The following is a 22,269-nucleotide window of genomic DNA, read 5'->3' as shown; positions in this document are numbered from 1 at the left end:
CCGAGCCGGGAAATGTTTACAAATCTGATCATTTGGTTTTCAATTCAGTACAACTTAGTGTCTAGTAAATCAACTTCTGTAATTGTATCACATGTACCTGGCTGACCGCTAAACCCAACGAAATGAAATAGCTTTGTTTTCAAGCTTTATCAATAAAGACACACAACAAATACTGATAGTCTCTTACACTGTTACCAAGAGATTAGCGACATCCTGCGCTTATCTTTACCTACAGAAAATGAAGATGTACTAAATGAGGAAACACAAAAGTGTATTTTGCTTTAACAACACAGTATCAGATAACAGAAAGACGTATGCCAACATTTCCAGAAACGCTGAGCTTTGTTTAAATCTTACTTATTGCGCAGGCCACAATATGCCAAATAAATGCAGGTGTTCACAGATTTTCTTAGAATATTCTCTCATTTAGCAAGATTACAGATTTGAGGGCAGTTTTGCCTCCCCCCCACAGTGAGGTAGAAATGGTAAAATGCATTCAGTATTCAGTCAAATGTAGTGAGTTGCAAAAATGACCATTAAAATTTTAGCCCAAATTTGTCGACTTTGGCGTCGAACATGTTAATGCTGCAATGCCTATCCCTAGCTAGGGGACCCACACATATCTCTGGAGGTGCAGGAAGAATGGTTAGACCCATCTGGTTGTGAGAGCCAGGAGCACAGCTCCAGCTGAGAGCCATTTCACTATTTATTTACAAGTAATTACAGCGAGGAGGTACTGATATTAACACTGTCAAAAGTAATTTACCCTGACATTCTCCGCCAGCTCCCCCCCTCCACACACATCTCCTCCAGTGCCTGACTGCATTTACAGCAAGCAAGCTGCAAAAATACAAGCCATTATTGGAGAATTAGCGGTGGCAAACTCACAGCACCACGAATACCGAGTGCCTTCCCCCCCCCCCCACTTTCACAGCTCATACACACATTATTATATTTATACTGGATCAGAGATATAACTGGGGGAAATAGGAATAAAAAGATTTTTGGTCTCTCCTCTTTGGAGAAAAATATAACATCAAAGCAAATTTATTTTTATTGAATATGGAATGAAGAAATTACATATAATTTTATTACCCAAAACCTTAACAGTGTGGGTTTTAAAAAAATATACTAATGAAATTTGCCTTAAAAATGCTAATTTAACTAGCACATAATATCAAATAACTGCAAGTCAGAGGGGCTTGTCCTCCTTTAACACAGGTGAGCATTGAAAGAGGTACTGCAGCCTGTAGATTAAACATATATTTTTATACATTATATAGATAATGCATTTAAAATATGCCCATCAGCAACACATTGAAAGTAATATATAAATACTGCAAGCTGCGTGCCCCTAGGATGCCAGTGGGCAGGGTATAAGGAGGCAGGCCAGTGCTGGGAGTCCTGTCACTGGCTCCATTCAAGGAGACGTTTCGGCAAGTGAGCCTGACATACTGACCCACTGAGGGTGGACAGAGCTGTTTCAGTGCTACCTGCAGGGTCTTAGCATCTCGAGTGTGGAGCATCCGCGTCTTATGATGAACTTACTCTATGCTTTTTGGGAACAGTTCACTGGTGTCCATAGAAATGGGACAAAAAGGACCGAAACGGTGGGACACAAGCCTAAAATCAGGACTTTCTGACGATATTGGACAGTTAGGAGGCTTGCATCTGTTGCAAATATTCAAGCTAAACTCGCTACAAACCAGGAAAAGGATCAGCCAATCAGTGCTGACCTTATGCAAAAAGCAGTGCTTTAAAGGGCAGAGCAAGGGTTTCTGGGAGTTGCAGTGCAATTGTCAGCGTTCTACAGTAAAGCCAATATCTTAACTACAATAAAGCTAATATCCTAACTACAGTAAAGCTAATATCTTAACTACAGTAAAGTTAATATCCAAACTACAGTAAAGCTAATATCTTAACTACAGTAAAGCTAATATCTTAACTACAGTAAAGCTAATATCTTAACTACAGTAAAGCTAATATCCTAACTACAATAAAGCTAATATCCTAACTACAGTAAAGCTAATATCCTAACTACAGTAAAGCTAATATCTTAACTACAGTAAAGTTAATATCCAAACTACAGTAAAGCTAATATCTTAACTACAGTAAAGCTAATATCTTAACTACAGTAAAGCTAATATCCTAACTACAGTAAAGCTAATATCTTAACTACAGTAAAGCTAATATCCTAACTACAGTAAAGCCAATATCTTAACTACAGTAAAGCTATTATCTTAACTACAGTAAAGCTAATATCCTAACTACAGTAAAGCCAATATCTTAACTACAATAAAGCCAATATATTAACTACAGTAAAGCCAATATCCTAACTACAGTAAAGCCAATATCCTAACTACAATAAAGCCAATATCCTAACTACAGTAAAGCTAATATCTTAACTACAGTAAAGTTAATATCCAAACTACAGTAAAGCTAATATCCTAACTACAGTAAAGCTAATATCTTAACTACAGTAAAGCTAATATCCTAACTACAGTAAAGCCAATATCTTAACTACAGTAAAGCTAATATCTTAACTACAGTAAAGCTAATATCCTAACTACAGTAAAGCTAATATCTTAACTACAGTAAAGTTAATATCCAAACTACAGTAAAGCTAATATCTTAACTACAGTAAAGCTAATATCTTAACTACAGTAAAGCTAATATCTTAACTACAGTAAAGCTAATATCCTAACTACAATAAAGCTAATATCCTAACTACAGTAAAGCTAATATCCTAACTACAGTAAAGCTAATATCTTAACTACAGTAAAGTTAATATCCAAACTACAGTAAAGCTAATATCTTAACTACAGTAAAGCTAATATCTTAACTACAGTAAAGCTAATATCCTAACTACAGTAAAGCTAATATCTTAACTACAGTAAAGCTAATATCCTAACTACAGTAAAGCCAATATCTTAACTACAGTAAAGCTATTATCTTAACTACAGTAAAGCTAATATCCTAACTACAGTAAAGCCAATATCTTAACTACAATAAAGCCAATATATTAACTACAGTAAAGCCAATATCCTAACTACAGTAAAGCCAATATCCTAACTACAATAAAGCCAATATCCTAACTACAGTAAAGCTAATATCTTAACTACAGTAAAGTTAATATCCAAACTACAGTAAAGCTAATATCCTAACTACAGTAAAGCTAATATCTTAACTACAGTAAAGCTAATATCCTAACTACAGTAAAGCCAATATCTTAACTACAGTAAAGCTAATATCTTAACTACAGTAAAGCTAATATCCTAACTACAGTAAAGCCAATATCTTAACTACAATAAAGCCAATATCTTAACTACAGTAAAGCCAATATCCCAACTACAGTAAAGCTAATATCCTAACTACAGTAAAGCTAATATCTTAACTACAGTAAAGCTAATATCCTAACTACAGTAAAGCTAATAGCCTAACTACAATAAAGCTAATATCCGAACTACAGTAAAGCTAATAGCCTAACTACAGTAAAGCTAATATCTTAACTACAGTAAAGCCAATATCCTAACTACAGTAAAGCTAATATCCTAACTACAGTAAAGCTAATATCTTAACTACAGTAAAGCTAATATCCTAACTACAGTAAAGCTAATAGCCTAACTACAATAAAGCTAATATCCGAACTACAGTAAAGCTAATAGCCTAACTATAGTAAAGCCAATATCTTAACTACAATAAAGCTAATATCCTAACTACAGTAAAGCTAATAGCCTAACTACAATAAAGCTAATATCCTAACTACAGTAAAGCCAATATCTTAACTACAATAAAGCTAATATCCTAACTACAGTAAAGCTAATATCTTAACTACAATAAAGCTAATATCCGAACTACAGTAAAGCTAATAGCCTAACTACAGTAAAGCTAATATCTTAACTACAATAAAGCTAATATCCGAACTACAGTAAAGCTAATATCCTAACTACAGTAAAGCCAATATCTTAACTACAATAAAGCTAATATCCTAACTACAGTCAAGCCAATATCCTAACTACAGTAAAGCTAATATCCTAACTACAGTAAAGCCAATATCTTAACTACAATAAAGCCAATATCCTAACTACAGTAAAGCCAATATCCCAACTACAGTAAAGCTAATATCCTAACTACAGTAAAGCTAATATCTTAACTACAATAAAGCCAATATCCTAACTACAGTAAAGCTAATAGCCTAACTACAATAAAGCTAATATCATAACTACAGTAAAGCTAATATCTTAACTACAATAAAGCTAATATCCAAACTACAGTAAAGCTAATATCCTAACTACAGTAAAGCCAATATCTTAACTACAATAAAGCTAATATCCTAACTACAGTAAAGCTAATAGCCTAACTACAATAAAGCTAATATCCTAACTACAGTAAAGCTAATATCTTAACTACAATAAAGCTAATATCCGAACTACAGTAAAGCTAATATCCTAACTACAGTAAAGCCAATATCTTAACTACAATAAAGCCAATATCCTAACTACAGTAAAGCTAATATCCTAACTACAGTAAAGCCAATATCTTAACTACAATAAAGCCAATATCCTAACTACAGTAAAGCCAATATCCTAACTACAGTAAAGCTAATATCCTAACTACAGTAAAGCTAATATCTTAACTACAGTAAAGCTAATATCCTAACTACAGTAAAGCTAATAGCCTAACTACAATAAAGCTAATATCATAACTACAGTAAAGCTAATATCTTAACTACAATAAAGCTAATATCCGAACTACAGTAAAGCTAATATCCTAACTACAGTAAAGCCAATATCTTAACTACAATAAAGCTAATATCCTAACTACAGTAAAGCCAATATCTTAACTACAATAAAGCTAATATCATAACTACAGTAAAGCTAATATCTTAACTACAATAAAGCTAATATCCGAACTACAGTAAAGCTAATATCCTAACTACAGTAAAGCCAATATCTTAACTACAATAAAGCTAATATCCTAACTACAGTAAAGCTAATATCCTAACTACAATAAAGCTAATATCCTAACTACAGTAAAGCTAATAGCCTAACTACAATAAAGCTAATATCCTAACTACAGTAAAGCTAATATCTTAACTACAATAAAGCTAATATCCGAACTACAGTAAAGCTAATATCCTAACTACAGTAAAGCCAATATCTTAACTACAATAAAGCTAATATCCTAACTACAGTAAAGCTAATATCTTAACTACAATAAAGCTAATATCCGAACTACAGTAAAGCTAATAGCCCAACTACAGTAAAGCTAATATCTTAACTACAATAAAGCTAATATCCGAACTACAGTAAAGCTAATATCCTAACTACAGTAAAGCCAATATCTTAACTACAATAAAGCTAATATCCTAACTACAGTAAAGCTAATATCTTAACTACAATAAAGCTAATATCCGAACTACAGTCAAGCCAATATCCTAACTACAGTAAAGCTAATATCCTAACTACAGTAAAGCTAATATCTTAACTACAATAAAGCTAATATCCGAACTACAGTAAAGCTAATAGCCTAACTACACTACAGCCAATATCTTAACTACAATAAAGCTAATATCCTAACTACAGTAAAGCTAATATCTTAACTACAATAAAGCTAATATCCGAACTACAGTAAAGCTAATATCCTAACTACAGTAAAGCCAATATCTTAACTACAATAAAGCTAATATCCTAACTACAGTAAAGCTAATATCCTAACTACAGTAAAGCTAATAGCCTAACTACAGTAAAGCTAATATCTTAACTACAATAAAGCTAATATCCGAACTACACTACAGCCAATATCTTAACTACACTAAAGCTAATATCCTAACTACACTAAAGCCAATATCCTAACTACAGTAAAGCTAATAGCCTAACTACACTAAAGCTAATATCCTAACTACACTAAAGCCAATATCCTAACTACAGTAAAGCTAATATCCTAACTACAGTAAAGCTAATAGCCTAACTACAGTAAAGCCAATATCCTAACAACAGTAAAGCCAATATCTCAACTACACTAAAGCTAATATCCTAACTACAGTAAAGCTAATAGCCTAACTACAGTAAAGTCAATATCTTAACTACAGTAAAGCCAACATCCCAACTACAGTAAAGCTTATATCCGAACTACAGTAAAGCCAATATCCCAACTACAGTAAAGCTTATATCCTAACTACAGTAAAGCTAATATCTTAACTACAGTAAAGCCAACATCCCAACTACAGTAAAGCTTATATCCGAACTACAGTAAAGCCAATATCCCAACTACAGTAAAGCTTATATCCTAACTACAGTAAAGCTAATATCTTAACTACAACTCCCACAAAGCTAGGAAACAATATTGTGAATGGTTAAGCCGTTGTAGGGAAACGTTGCAGGTTGAGAGGGGTGGAACAAATGAAATAGTTTAATTATAGTAACCTTAGAAAAGAAAACATGCCCTGCATTGCCGGCGTTGACCGACTCCATGAATGGTTTTGTCTAAATTGAGCAATGTCAGCTTCCGTTTGATGCTGATTTATGGAACTACTGCGATTTGAGACTTAAAGAATCCAGTTTTATTATTCATATTATTATTTCTTATCAGTTCTATTTTCCAAATCTAAAATTATTAATATATAAATAATTCTGTATTGTATGTGGGGATGAGGATACCACCTCCGCTTGTATACACTGACATGCCCCTACTTCTACTATAAAGTCCAGCACATGTAAAGCCTTTCCTTGTAATTTGGGCACCTTTGCTGTTTATGACGTGATTATTGGTGTCACACAAACTCTCTTCTCTTGTACGGGTCAATTTGGGGCTGGTGGAGGTGCAGAGGTCATCTCCCTGGAGTGAGCTGATTTGTTGTCTGCTGTTACTGTGTCTGGGATTAACTGTTCGTAAAACACAGACTTGCTAACAAGTAACCTCTGAGTCTTTTCTGAGAGTTCATTAATTCATTGCTTCGCTTACAATGGGGTATCTCAGTCAGTTTTAGTAAATGGGAAATTTAGTTATAGAGATATTAAATTATATAAACGTTATTCACTAAATACCAAATTGAAAAATGGAATCACAATATTTATCTGTAATTTAAGATGTAGCTCTCAGATGAGATTCAGTACAGATAAATGTATAGTCATGCCTTTTGGAATAAGGAACCCACAGGCCACTCATACATTAAATGTTGAAGAGTTAGAGAGAACAAAAAGGATTTGGAATCAAATTACGGCAACAAACTAGGCAACAGTACGAAATGCCGGTCTGACATTGCAGAAGCTAGTAAGGTGTTTTCATGTCTAAAAAGGGAGTATTGATTCACATGATCAGAATATATTTTTTCCTGTTTACAAATCAATGGTTAGACGTCCCCCCTGCAATATGTGGTGCAATTTTGGTCACTAGTTTTAAAATAAGGATATCACAGAACTAGAAAAAGTGAATCTGCAAGCTTCAACATTAGTAAGGGGAATGGAAAACTAAGTTATGAGGAAAGGCTCGAAAAACTGCATTTGCTTTATTTAGAAAAAAAATGTGCCTCAGAGGGGATATGATAGCAATATATAAATATATACAGGGTCAGTACAAACAACAGACAAGAGGTCACCCATTGAGACTGGAAGAAAGGCAATTTCACTTACAGCAGAGGAAAGTGTTCTTCACAGTAAGAACAACAAAGATGTGGAAATATGTACCTGAAGAGGTTGTCTTATCAGATTCTACAGATATATTTAAAAAAGGATATTCAAGGATATAATTGATATGTATGTAAACAGGTTATTGATCTAAGGAGAAATCTGATTGCCTTAATGGAGTCAAGAAGGATTTTTTCCCTTTTTGTGGCATAATTGGAAATGGCTACAATTGGGTTTTTGTCTTCTTTTAGACCAACAGCATAAAAGAATCGGCTTCACGGTTGAACTTGATGGACTAGTTTTTTTTCAACCTAGACAGCTATGTAACTGTGTTACGGCGTACTTGCCAGCCTTCCAAAGTGGCTCACGAAAACACTTGTTTGTTATTGTACTAGTTTTTTAACCAGAAGCAGCAATCTTGGCAATGCATCATGACCATTAAACCTTCTAAAAAGTTTACAATAAGTATAGGCTGCTAGGAGCATGTGATTCCAGCAGCCAATCAGAACTCGACATTTCCAGTTGTGCTAATTACCTGCTAGCATTTCTCTGCTGCAATGGTACGGTGACTAGAAAGCGCAGTTCTTAAATGCCTGACAATGCAGACCGCTTCATGTGCCGGCAGGAAAGGGACAGTTATTCAGAAATTGTTTACTAAATTTCTATGAATTACAAAAAAATATCTGCTTGACAGATTTGAAGATATGATGTAAAGAAAGCCTATGTTGAATGAGCTGCATCGAAACACACTGGGGCTTATTAACTAAATACTGAATTATAGGGCATTATAATCAGAATTAAGGCAACAGTTGCGGATTTGGGACATACGTAGTTCCAGCTTGTCACAGATTGGTTATTTTAACCTTCAAACTCACCGCAGTTTGCTATGTGTGAATAAACTCCTATTGCACTGTTATATTGTAATTTTTTATTTAATTTTCTCACTATCTGCTCACAATCATTCGCTTTAGTTTGTCATCAGCGCGCTCTGCCGGAAGACTTATTAGAGAGTTGTACAAGTGAAATAGAAATAGAGAATGGCACAACACATTCTGCTAAATCCCCCACCCCAACCAAAAAATAAAATAAAATGTGTTACGTTTTCAGACCAGGAGAAAATAGATTCAAACTTCTTTCCCACCTGGGATATTAGAAACCGAGCCCCAATGCAAATTTTCTTAGATAACAGACAATCTATTTTCACATGCAAAGCAACACAAGGAAGTGGTATCATCACATTTTAGATGCACTCTGCGCCATTAATTAGCCGAACAGAAAGAGTGCACACCTCCCAAAATTTCACATGGACACTTTAATATTAGGGGTGTGAGTGGAGGTGTGTCCAAGGGCGGGGCAATTCTGAGTGCGAGTGGGGGTGTGACCAGGAGCGGCACTGTTCTGAGTTACATACTCAGACACACCAACAATGTGGAGCTACTAGAAAAGTAGGACAGAGGAATTTGGGCGAAAAATAGGGACTGCCCCTCCTAAACAAGGATACCTGGGAGGTATGGGAGTGTTTACAGTATGTGCACCTGCCCATCAAAGCAGCCGGAGTCTATTATTAACCCTCAATGGACCACCGGGGATCACTTATTAACTCCTGCTGGACTGTTAGAGATCTATTATTAACCCCAACGCAAATACCAAGATCATAACCTCTTCCCTGCAGAAATATCAAGAGGAAGGAACGCACACCACAGCATACATCTCACACAGGTCATACGCCCACAGCCACTACAGACACTCACACTCAACCACCACTCACAGTACTGTGAACTTCATTGCTGTGGAGCTCTGTGATACATTCATACACGCCGCACAGTACTGTGAGTTTTATTGAGTGGAGCTCTGTGACACACTCATACGCACTGCACAATACTGTGAGTTTTATTGTTATTGAGCTTTTTGACACACTCATACAACACGCACATTACGGTGAGTTTTATTGTTATTAAAGGGACACCGTAGGCACTGTATCTGCTTCATCTCATTAAACTGGTTATCCTGTCTGTAATCCCCTAGTACCGTCATTTCTTTTAGCATTAAACAGTTTTTAATGTTTTTATGTTTTAATGCTAAACAAGAGTCCCCGGCAGTCCATCCCCTCAGTGCTGCTTTAGCTAATAAGGAAGTATTAGCCTGAGCAGCAATGAGCAGCTGTGATTGGCTGAGAGTGTCAGCTGACTGCTTTTAGCCTGTCAGAACTCCAACTGACGGTATGAATGGGTATGACAACAAGGAAGTGTGTAATCTCTGCCTTAGCTACACATGCAGAAGGGGCTGGACTGTAGGTGGTATTTTGTGGTATACTGCACGAACATGGTAGAACACTGAATGGAGGGACAGTGCCAGGGCACTCCAGACACTAAAACCAATTCAAAGAGATGAAATGGGTATTGTGACTACAGTGTCCCTTTAAGCTTTGTGACACACTCATACACCACGCACATTACGGTGAGTTTTATTGCCAGGGAGCTTTGGAAACATTGCTCTAGTCCACAACTAAGTAAGCAGAATGTATGAGGGAAATGCAGAGCTCCAAAACAACAAAGCTCATAACATTGTGTGGCATGTATGAGTATCACAGAGTTACAAAACAGTAATGTCAGTGTTCGTATGTGGTGTGTCTGTAAATGTATTATGTGCATGATTCCCTGTTTCAGTATGTATTTGGTGTTAGCAGTTACTATGGCTTGCCTACATCTGACTCCAGCACGCCGTGTGCCCCCTGTGTATGGTTTTTGGAGACAGGGCTGGTTTTGATGGGCACTATTCTTCCTGGAAAGATCTTAAAGTGATTACATCCAGCATATTCACCTCTGTCTGGAATGCTAAAGAGGACCCAGGGACAGAGGAGCAGACTTTCCAAATTAAATTAAGACAAATAGAGATAGACGGACAAAGCAAGCTGGGGGGAGAGGGAGGTTAATGGAGCTGACGCGTTTCATTGCTGTGTGTCTTTAACGTGTTGTGAGAAGTGACAGATTGTTTCCGCGGGTGTTAATCGCTGGTCACTGCCCGTTCCTTGTCACTGGCTACTTACTGTCACTGCCAATCTGTGTTCTAATCTGCCTCAATTAACCCCGCGCATTCCCTCTCTCTCTCCTCGTCAGCCTGCCATCATATTGGTGTTATTCTCACAACAAGTTCCAAATCTCACCCCAAACATCACGATCTTGGTTATATATTTGCCGTTGTTCGTTGTTGGTGCAGAATAAAATATCTAAAGTAAAACTACTCGAAGAGAACAAAGAGAGACTGGCTGCTTTTTAATCTCATATTGCTGATTATGTGTGATACATGATGGAATGGAATTATAATGCAATAATAAAATACTGGCTCCCTTTTGCGCCTGTTGTTATACGTAATCTGTAACGAATTTCCTAAACAATAATTAGATCACTTCTCGATTTTGTCTCAGCTGTCACTCTGGCTCCCATTTCTGATGGTAATTATTTTATAAGTAAAAGCAGACATTAATTATGTGACAGTTGCAATATTTTTCTAAGGGAAGCACCTCTGCCTGTAACCCTCGTTATATGCACATTGGCCTTGATGGCTGGGCGACCTAAGGATTCTGGGAAGAGAACAGTCTTTCATTGAATGCCGACAGGCACTGACTGGGTCAGAAAGGGAGATTAGATTATTGACTTCAGATATTGTAACTAAAATAAAACCCTTTCAACAATCAATAAAATTCAAGTACAAGACTGCAAATGGAAAACACACACAGAATAACCTATTCTGTATCATTGTAGCTTTTTTATTGTCAGAAATTCTAACTGTATTTAACTCATGGGGTGCCACCACTCGCCCGCTGCACCCCATCTCGAATGCTACATGAAATAGTGATGATTTTGCCTGTACACGTGACAGCTACATGTGACAATACCAAGGTTGCCACAGCACCTGCAATGCCACCCGTGTCACATTCAGGGCCTACAGGAAACTGGAAGATCATTGTGTTACCCTTTTTGCCCCGGGCTGGTGCGGTAAGAAATCTGCAACCTGTTTCTATACAGATCTAACTGAGGACAAGAACTTTGATGGATGTGGAAGAATGCTGTGACACTGAATGAGGAGTAGATAAACTGAATTGCTCTCCAAATGAGGTGGTAGAAAGTAAATGACATGGAAAAATAAATTGTACCAAGCAATTCTAGTGTAAAAATATTCTAAGATAGATTTATGCAAAATTTAGTTTCGGACACTTTGTCCGAATCAAATTTCCTTTAATTCACACCCAAACAAAACGAATAAGACGCCCCACCACACATCTGGTGGTAATATTTCACCTTTTAACATCTTTTGAGTTTTGCTCACTTTATTGTGTTTCCTGTTTGTACGTGTTTAATGTGAGAATCATTCACTGTTCACTAATGTACGTCTGGTAGAAATGTTTCACTGTTCAATAAGTAAGCTTCGTGGGAGTCACTCATCGTTCACTAACGTTCGCCTTGTGGGACTCATTGACTATCCATTCCTTTTCAATCCACTCCTTCCATTTAACGCCTAGTCTGCAGCCATTGCTGTCACCCCTTCCCCCGCCTGGCCCTCGGCCCCCATTTCATCACACAGTTAAACACCTGACACAAACAGCCTACTCAATGAGTTCTGTCATCTGCTTGCTGTCCTTCATTACACAAAAAGGCAGCATCTTCCCTGCTAAGTGAGACTGGGAGCATAATTACAATCAGCCATTTGCAGCGTGAAAACGCCTTAATTAAATTTATGCAGTCATTCTCTCTAAATAGTCATATCTTTCAAACAATCAGTAGGTCTCTTCTCTCACTCTCGCCGGCTCCCCCTCCCTCCCTCTCACATCTTTCGCGGCCGCCAGATTCCCCCTTCTTTATTTTTGCCCTGATTGTCTTTCTCAGTTCCACGTCCGCCCTCGCCTGCATTTATCTTTTATTCTGTATGGGTTATACTTGCGAACGCGATTTAAGTAGCCCATAAATTAGCATCTGAGGGAACTGAGCTAAAGAACAAACCCATGATGGTGGAAATAGAATCCAGATGTTTGGGGCCAGCTGGGGATTGTTGTTCTTCTGGTCCTCGTGGCACAGGGCCTGGCTGCGGCAGGTCGCCGCTCATCTCCTCGCTTTAATATCATAAGCCGCCAAGGCAGATCTGTGAGTCATTAACCATCAAGACCAATTAATGTGTCGAAACTCATTAAAACTGTGAGCCTTGTGCAGCTCGTAATGCAACGGACGGCTACAGAGTGCCCAACTATGAGCTATTTCTCCCCAAGTATTAAAACACTTTGAAAAAAGATTATTCACAAGAGAGAGCTCTGAGGCACATTATAGACCAAACTAAGCACTAGAATATTTCACGTTTGGCTATGTTGTCCCAACTTTGTGCCAACTCATTTTTGCAGCGAGTACATCCCCAACTTTTTCTTGCTTCCAATAGACAATAAAGCAACTAACAAAATTACATGTCTGCAGAAACAATGCACTTGGTAAAATCTTCCGACTCAGTCTGACTTCTTTGGCTTAAATATTTATAACGCTTTAGTGGATTATACGATAGTATCTGGGAAGCTTCGATTTCGGAATCTCAAAGTGCATTCCACATTTTAGACCAAAACAGCTGATCTAGAAAATAGCTGAACTAAAATTTTTAATAACTCACATTTTAGTGAACAACCCTGTGTATATGACTTTCACGGACGGGATGGCTAGTGGGTTATCTAGCAGATCACAATTTATTAACAGATAATTTTTTCTTAAACTCAGTAACTTGGAAGAGGAAAGTCAGAAAGTCTTCTAAAAACACGGAATGGTATTATCTCTAGATTCTGGCCTAGTTTATTATCCGGTCACCTTCTTCTCCTATAGATCAGGCTGGGAGAGTGGCTCTGTCTAAGCCCTGCTAACTGATAGGGAGCTGCCATTGATCAGAGCAGTATTGTAGTGCTGATATTGAGCTACACTACAGCGCCCCGGGGTGGGATATGTCATTTGAGGAAGCGTTGAGCCGCTCAGTTATCGAACCGTCCACCAGGGACGAGAAGGGGGGCCAGGCTGCGGTCTGTAGATCTCTTGATGTACTAAGTCAGTGTGAATTCTCCATTACTGAGACCCTGGGGGCAAACATGGGGAGAGGGAGGTGGGCAGCAAGGTTTAACAGGAAAGGGTGACAGAAAGGTGAGGGGGAAGCATAGAAGCTCTTTATATTTTGTTTCCATTGAATTATATTAGCAAAGTTAACATTGACCCAAAAAGTTATGACATCCATTTATTTCGGTTCTTGCTGCACAAACGCCCCCCCCAAAAAACACAACAAACAGATAATTCCAGTTTCTTTGAAAGGCTGGCACAATCTGCTTTAAATTTTATATAATGTACATTTAACGTGCCTTTAAAGACACGCACACCCTTCTTTACTTAGTGGAACATATGCTGCAAGCTGATAATTTTAGATTATGGTGAATTGAAAAAATAAATAAATAATACAAATATATATATTTAAATTCAGGTTAAAAAATTCAGGTTAAAATAGCCAAACCGCTCCTATAGTTGACTTTTGCAAAAGTAGCAATGCCATTTTAAGTACAGATTACTATTCAGTGAACAAACCCATTGGCTTGCACTAAGGTTGTAAGAATTTCAGGAGTTTAATAGCCAGAGCTCCCAGCATTCTGTTACCATGCACTTTCATTATAAATCTCAATCGCTACACAATTCCTAAAAAGATCAGTATGGTTAAGTTATAGCTACTCCAATGTGCTGTCCACGGACTCCGGTTACGGCTACTTTGGTGTGATGGTGATGGACTCCGGTTACAGTTACTCCAGTGTGATAACCAAGGACTCTGGTTACAGTTACTCCGGTGTGATGGCCACGGACTCTGGTTACAGTTACTCAAGTGTGATGGCCACGGACTCTGGTTACAGTTACTCAAGTGTGATGGCCACGGACTCTGGTTACAGTTACTCCAGTGTGATAACCACGGACTCTGGTTACAGTTACTCCAGTGTGATAACCACGGACTCTGGTTACAGTTACTCCAGTGTGATAACCACGGACTCTGGTTACAGTTACTCCGGTGTGATGTCCATGGACTCTGGTTACGGCTACTTCGGTGTGATGGCCACGGACTCTGGTTACAGTTATTCGGTGTGATGGCCACGGACTCTGGTTACAGTTATTCGGTGTGATGGCCACGGACTCTGGTTACAGTTATTCGGTGTGATGGCCACGGACTCTGGTTACAGTTACTTCGGTGTGATTCACTATGAATTTCTGATAATTGACACTTTAGTAAATAACTGAAAAATTAAAAATTACGGAGAGTTAATTTAAAAAAATAAGAAATATTAATGCAAAATATTCCAATTGGAAATATTCTTCACGACTTTCCTTAGCTCCTAAGATTTGCAATTGTCCTCTGTAGACGCCTCGTTTCGTTCCTAACCTGGGGAGGGTGTGAAATGAACAAGAAAAAGTTTAAACTGCAGCTAAATTAGGGATAAATGATACGCTCTAAAAATGAATGGGACTTATTCACTAAACAGGGCATTTGGGGTAATTGACACAGGGAATGCTAATTTTAAGGTTATACGAGTTTTCTATTTTTATCGGAAGTTTGGAATCCCCTTGTTAATTCTTCAAAATTTGCATTATAGACATTAACCCTTTACATTGAAGCTTCTGCTATCATGGTTGTGCTTGGGTTCCCTTTTTTATTTCCCTATTTGTACAACACCACGGAATACGTTAATGCTTTCTAGCTACCCGGCACATCATCCATATAATGAATGAAAGTGATCTTTCTCACAGCAATATCATCAGAAATATATTCTTGGGAAAGTTAAGAGTCGCTATATGGTTTCCTGGCGTTTAATCTCCTTACGCCCTGACACATGGACGATCTTATATCCCAAAGAGATAATACACAGCCCCCGTGTGCATTATGTAAGGGACACACTTTCATCCTATCTCACACTTTCATGTAGTTCTTCTCTGCAGCTCAATTTCCCCTCCTCCTGCGGCCCAAGAACTTGTAAGAACTGATGGTCTGAAGATGGGGGATCCTAATTGCACTCCAACTCGTAAAGCCGCCTCGGTTTATCATAAAGGGTGCAGATTTCCCTGGCTGGAGCCTCCGCGGACATAGACCCTCAGGCCAAGCTCAGAAATGGAGAGAATTAATTACATTTTTTTTAAAAGTCACCCTTCTTTTAAAGTATAGTAACGTGATGAAACCTCCTGAGGGCAGACGTGTCTGTGGAGGGAAGAAAGAGTGAGTGTGAAAAAAGAGATATAGAGGAAGGGGCAATAAGAGGACAAATATTAAAACTGAGGTAGATACAACATTAATGGCGTCCCTGACCAAGGCACCCAGCGACCTTGGACCCGGCCCGACCTGTGATTAACCTGACGGTAGGGAACAGATAAAGCGGCTAATTCTGGCACGGTCGGGGTTTGGCAATGAGGCTGGCTTAGTGTCATGAGAAATGGAATTTAAATATGTGCAGCAGCAGCCTGTCCATCATCGGTACAGACTTCGTGTTTTTATAGAACACACGGGTATGTTTCTTTAAATGCCAAAGCAAAGATGGCTTTTTAGATTGCTAGCTTCTAGGGTCTCAGACGCTACTGTATCTGCGTGACAGGCTAATTATAAGGGTTAATCGCTAAATAGATAAATCAGAGCCAAATGGCATGTCATGTGTTCTTAAGGGGTTAAAGCCACATTTCTAAATTTAAGAAGAGTAGCAAAAAGCAGCTTGGCTGGTGATTTTTATTTTACAATTTCAATTTACTGGCTGGCTGGGTTACTTACTAAAGTGAGAATTCAAAGTCAATTTCAAATTTAAGGCCAGAGTAGCCGAACTGAAAGGATAGCGGACTGAGAGAATTTTTCCGGTTCAACTACTTTGACCTTAAACTTGAATTTAATTTTGAGTTCCCTTTGTGAATAACCCTGTAAATTTGGCAAATCTCTTGTTATTTCACTGTTTAATAAACATCCCTTCCCCAAAATATCCTTTACTCAATGCGTTTAGCATTGCGGATTTTGCCGGCTCGGTATAAATCAATGCTAATAATAAACAACATGTAGAAATATTATGTTAGGATCAGTTTATGCTCCTTGACATCTCTCTACTTTATTACCGTGTTACCGTTAATTAAGCAACGCTTTATATGATGCATGCTGTTCTTTTATAGTCCTATATATTTTTAATTTACTCTCCCTGCCGCTTGTACACTGTCATAAATATGGCTTGACAGCGACAGGGAAGGGAAATGTAATATTTAATCTGTAGCATAATACACCAAACCTATAATTCGCAACCAAGAAATTGGCATGAAATGTTTTAAAGTCTGATTGGCTGTAACAGGAAGGAAGGGGGAGGCTGACCGGCTTGGCATTAGTAGGGTTAATGTGGATAGCGTGTGACTGATTTGGGGCAGCAGTCCACAGGACGTAGGAGGGGTGCATGCAGCAGGGGGGAGGGAAAAGAAAGCTGTCCGTCAAAGTGATTGGCAGGCCTCAGATTTCCCTGCAGATAAATCTTTGCAGATGTCGCTTTTGAATTGATTTTTGGTTAGTGACGGTTATATCCCAAGAAGTAATACATTATAGCTGGTTGGGTAGAGGGGGGAGAGGCAGCCCATTATTTTGCCCTTTCCATAATACCCGTGCTTCAAATACCTAAAGAAATCACATTAACCTGTTTTGCACCCCTCCCCCTTCTAATGTCTGTTTCGGAACTTACCAAAGTGCAGGGGTTAAACAAAAAGGTCAAAGGGATTGTGAGCGTACAAGACGGGTCAGGCGAGGGATATCATGACATTTTGTATACTGGAAAATATGTATACAATGTTCGAGTATCGGTATACCTCATTATACAGCCATGCGGAATTCACTGAATGTAAACTTGTCTATGCTATATTCTGTCAATTACATCTGGTCACAAATCCCTATTCTATATTTGGAAAGCGCAGCAGAATATTTAGGCGCTATATAAATGTTAAAAATAATAATATATTGACGCTATATAAATAATTACCCCAAATCCAGGCAGATATTTCTATAACATTTTATATAACACTTTTTAAGATAAAGAAATATGACATTAATTTATTTTCAGCTTCTTGGTAGCCCTCTTGTAACATTTATTTAAAGTATTTAAAAAAGTGCGTAAATGTTCTATATACAGCTGTATGTACAGAGTAGATGTTATATTGATCTGACGTCTGCGCCCCGGTCTCTGGTTTTGTCTGCGAGCTTGGCGTCCGGTGGTAACCGCTCAGCCTGGTAATTGTAGGTAGATAGGGGATTAGTTTGACCTGTGATTATTAAGTCATTGAACCCCTGCATTCCCTGATTTAACCAATGACCCCCCGCTCCCACTCTTTGTATCTTGCAGGTTATGAGTATCCTTAGCAATCCTGGCGGAGTGGGCCCACAGTCACAGTCGGATTTCTCCATCTCTCCTCTGCACAGTGGATTGGAAACCAGCAACTCTCTATCAGCCAGCTGCAGTCAACGCAGCGAATCCATTAAATCGGTAGACAGTCTATCCACCTCCCAGTCCTACTGCGCACCCACCTACACCTCCACTGGGTACAGCATGGATCCCGTGGCCAGCTACCAGTACGGACAATACGGTCAAAGTAAGTAACACTCTGTGTGCCCGCACGTGGGGTAGGAGGGATAAGCAGGCGCGAGCAGACAGCTCGGCCGAATTTTCAGGATGATAAAAGAATGAAAGAGTTCTGTAGATGTATAAATAATGCATGTGTTCTATATGTGTATTATTCATATATATAAGTAATGCATGTATTCTTTTCAAATATTTTTATTACTTTTTTTTATATTTTACAACAATATATTTAGCAGTATAAAATGAATACAAGAAAGAAAAAAAGGAAAATATATACCTGTTTACATAACCAAACATTTGAACTATACAATAATAACAATAATACAATTACATCATTATATTATTATCGTACTCCTATCAGCAATATATTCAGCAGTATAATATTAATACAAAATACAGTAAAATATATGTGTATTAGTCTGCAGAGCCCGTATAAGAAAGTCTAATATTCCATAGTGTATTAAAGTAATTCACATATTTTATAGCTGCTGTTTGAAGTTTTCTTGTAGAATATTTAAAAGCTTACTCCAAGCACCATGATCACTTCAGTGATTTGAATTGGTTATGGTGCCTGGAGTCTATATGCGCAGTTCGCCCTGCGGCCATAGGGCTGATGTTTATGAGTAACCCTTCACATAATGCGTGTTTTGTCTAGGTGTATATTCAGAATGTTCATGAAGCCCTGTACAGTTCTGTGATTTATATTTGGGCTCTCCCCTGTCTGTATGACCGTCCACCTCTGTAATACCCGCTAATCTCTTTAACCTAAATTGGAATCGTGTGTTTTCAGCAGACACTGTAAGGGCCCTGCCCCTGACCCTGGCCTTTCTCCCACCTCCTGCATGTCAGGGGCACACCTGCAATTAATAAAGTCAGGCCTACCCTCCGATTTAGGCTTCTGGCCCTGGGGCCTATTTCCTCACTCTGCTGGGAGAGGCGCAGACGAGTGTTACGGAGGGCAGAGGAAATGCACACGAAAACAATAAAACTGAAACCAGAACCTGAACGTCCCTCTCCAGCCCTCAAACAGTTAAGGTCTTTCTTTTTTTTAAAGAGACACAGACTGACAGTTTGTCACTCATAGTGACATAGTAGTGTCACTCATGTCTGCTTGTGACTAGTGGTGGCGTTAGGCAGCAATGTAAACAAACACAGCCTTTTCTCAGAAATGGCAGCGTTTACACTGCTGTGCCTGCAGAGATAGGCTATATGAACCAGAACCACTGCATTGCCTTTACCATTAACGCAGCCCTGCGCTATATACACTATATATGTGTTCCTGTTTAAAAGTAATATAAACCATTTTACTAAGAGCAACAAAACAAATAGGTCTGATACTACAGTCACCATCTAAATATTATCAGTAAATTCACCCTCCATCCATCCCTGCCCCAACCTTTCCAAGTAATGTTTGCTCATCCAGGTCACTTCTCTCCTGGTCCTATATCATTATCTTTGTGGGCACTTGGCACCGACAGGTCCATCTCTAATGCCCGCACTGATAGGACGTAGAAGCGTGAAAAGATTTCTAATGAATATGACAAGTCTAATAAGTGTCCTGTTTGGACGAGCCCTCCCCCTGGGCACAGCTGACACGCGTCTGACGTTTTATATTTGTTTACTTATTGGCACTCACGGCCACATCTGTATTAATTTAATTTGGGACATTAATGTGAGAGAAAGGGAGCTCTTGTGTTATAGAAAATATGAGCTATTCCGATGTGATAACGACACTTACTCGAGGTGTAACTAATTCTAGGTGACTAGCGGGCAGTCGGGGGGTCAAAACAGATTTTAAACTTAGCAATGCATAATACTGTGTCTGTAACATAGAAAAAGGATGAGAGGGTGATGCAAAGCTCTAATACAGCAAGTTATTATTTATGTAGTGCCAACATATTCTGATGCATTGTACACGTGACAGATTAAGATATGGATTAGCCTTATTGGGGCTAGCATTTAGGAGAAGTGTTGAAACAGACTGAACGTAGCTTGTGTTTAATTAAGATTTGAATAGATACATGTAAGAATTACTGTATGGGAATGGAGATAAATAATGGTCTATCGGTGAATGGTAACAAGTAACAAATTGTGGGTTTTTCTCGTCCCTTTTTCCAGCTGCTGTTGATTATCTGGCTAAAAACGTCAGCCTGTCCACACAGCGCAGGATGAAACTCGGGGAGCACTCGGCTGTGTTGGGCCTCTTGCCCGTTGAGACTGGACAAGCATATTGAAGAAGTCCTGGCTCCAGGAATGCCATCTGCATGTGATGCCAGAATCCACTACCTAAGTGGGCTGCTTTGTACATCTTCCAGGTTTTATCTGCCCCACTCCAATCATCCTTATCCTTTGGGATCTAAAATAAAGGTGATCGTTTTGCTAATCTGTTGGCCACTGAAGCTGCTGTGTCAATGACTTGTCCATTGTTAAAAGAGCTGACAGCTTATTTTGATTCACAAACAGTTTACCCAATGGTCAGTGCACAATCTTATGCAGCTTAGGGTGACGAGAAACTCACTCAATTTACACATCGTTAAAGTACCTGGACTGTTTAGTCTCTTCCACATAAAGAGTGCTAAATGGCAGTTTTAGAATAAATTGTTTGTTTAGTCACTGTGGTTGGTAAATACTTTTAAGTTCCCCGATTCATATTTTTTACAATGACTTGTTGGTAGGAAGCCACGTTTGATGAAACGTGGCTGGATTTGTAAACACAAGACATTTCATATTCAAAAGAAGACTCAACAAGTGTAACAAACACATATCTTACTTGTGCATTGATACTCAACGAGAGGACCAAACAGGACATCTTTAATGATGGTTAAAGATGAAATTATTTCTTTCCTTTCAAAGAAAAAAAATCTATGAACATTTACAGACTTCTTCTAAAATTATGTTTGTACTACGAGTTCGGAAACCATTCACAGATGTCATAAAAGAAATCCAATTCCATCAGAGGTGCAAGCTTCCTGACCAGCTTCACAAAATCCGAAAGAAATTGGGAGTAAAATGAATGAATACAGGATCATTCTCCCTCTCAGATGGACCAGAGACTTATTGGACAATTTGGGAGCAACCAATGTTGAACAATATCTGTAGAGATGCGGAGACTATTGAACCTTATTGACATGGACTACTGATCCTAATTTAAAATGTTTGCTATTAATGGTTTATCTGAGGTTCCAGTTCAGGTGTGGTAAAGGGGGACGGAGAAGACTCCCATCCTAACACAAGATACCTCATGAGATAATCACCCGATTATAGCGAATGTGGCATGTGTTAGTCGAATTATACCTGGGGATATGTATATATATATATATATGGGTCGTATTTTGGGGGAGGGAGGCTGGTTGTTGAGGAAAGACAAGGACCAACAAATACTTTGACATGACCAAGTCTTAGGAAAATTCCCTGTTTCTAGTTACCTGCATTCCAGATAATTACATACTGCTTAGTATTTGATTTATTCCCTCCTACCAGGTAACTAAAAAACAAAAAGTCCAGATAAATTGCCACTATGCAAATCTGCTATTAAAAGGTAACCAAGACCGTGAACTGGCACAGGGTGCTAAAACCATCTCTACAATAATAAAAGAGTAAATAAAAGAGATGGGACACCGCAACACATGGGAATTCATAAAAATGTTGATAATTATGACAAACCTTCAACTCATGCAGGAAGATGTCCTACATGGCAAGACGTGTCTCAATATTCTTTGCTTGAACGTGGACATTTGTGGCACTTATAAGAGTATAGACTGTATAGCACTGAAAGTAGCACATCGTAATTAGATTATTACAGTGCTCATATATCTCTTGAACCAAATGAGTCAATAAAAACCCTTCATTAGATGGGTCGCAACCCATTGTATAAATGATGTAAATATAAACCTGCCCGTGTGGTGTAGAATTGGGCTGTAAACCATCCATTTTGGGGTTCCATGTGAATAGTCTACCATGGCAAATGTATAGTTCACTTGATGTATATGATATGTGGTGTGTGTTCACAGATTT

At 38.4% G+C, this 22,269-nt stretch overlaps 1 protein-coding gene across 3 annotated transcripts in view; it reads left to right on the top strand.

Moving 5' to 3' along the window:
• PAX7 (paired box 7) overlaps positions 1-21,892 on the top strand; it is a 129,552-nt gene extending 107,660 nt beyond the window's left edge. For all 3 annotated transcript variants that reach the window (XM_063435718.1, XM_063435719.1, XM_063435717.1), the window contains exons 8-9: positions 18,019-18,265; positions 20,374-21,892. In XM_063435718.1, coding sequence (XP_063291788.1) covers positions 18,019-18,265; positions 20,374-20,489 — 363 coding nt within the window. In that variant the 3' untranslated portion in view covers positions 20,490-21,892. The remainder of the gene's footprint in view (positions 1-18,018; positions 18,266-20,373) is intronic.
• The last annotated feature ends 377 nt before the right edge of the window (positions 21,893-22,269 follow it).

The sequence above is a fragment of the Pelobates fuscus genome, chromosome 11, assembly GCF_036172605.1.
Source record: "Pelobates fuscus isolate aPelFus1 chromosome 11, aPelFus1.pri, whole genome shotgun sequence".
NCBI classification, from domain to species: domain Eukaryota; kingdom Metazoa; phylum Chordata; class Amphibia; order Anura; family Pelobatidae; genus Pelobates; species Pelobates fuscus.
Note: the sequence above shows the minus strand (reverse complement) of the source record. Positions and strands in the feature narration are given on the sequence as shown.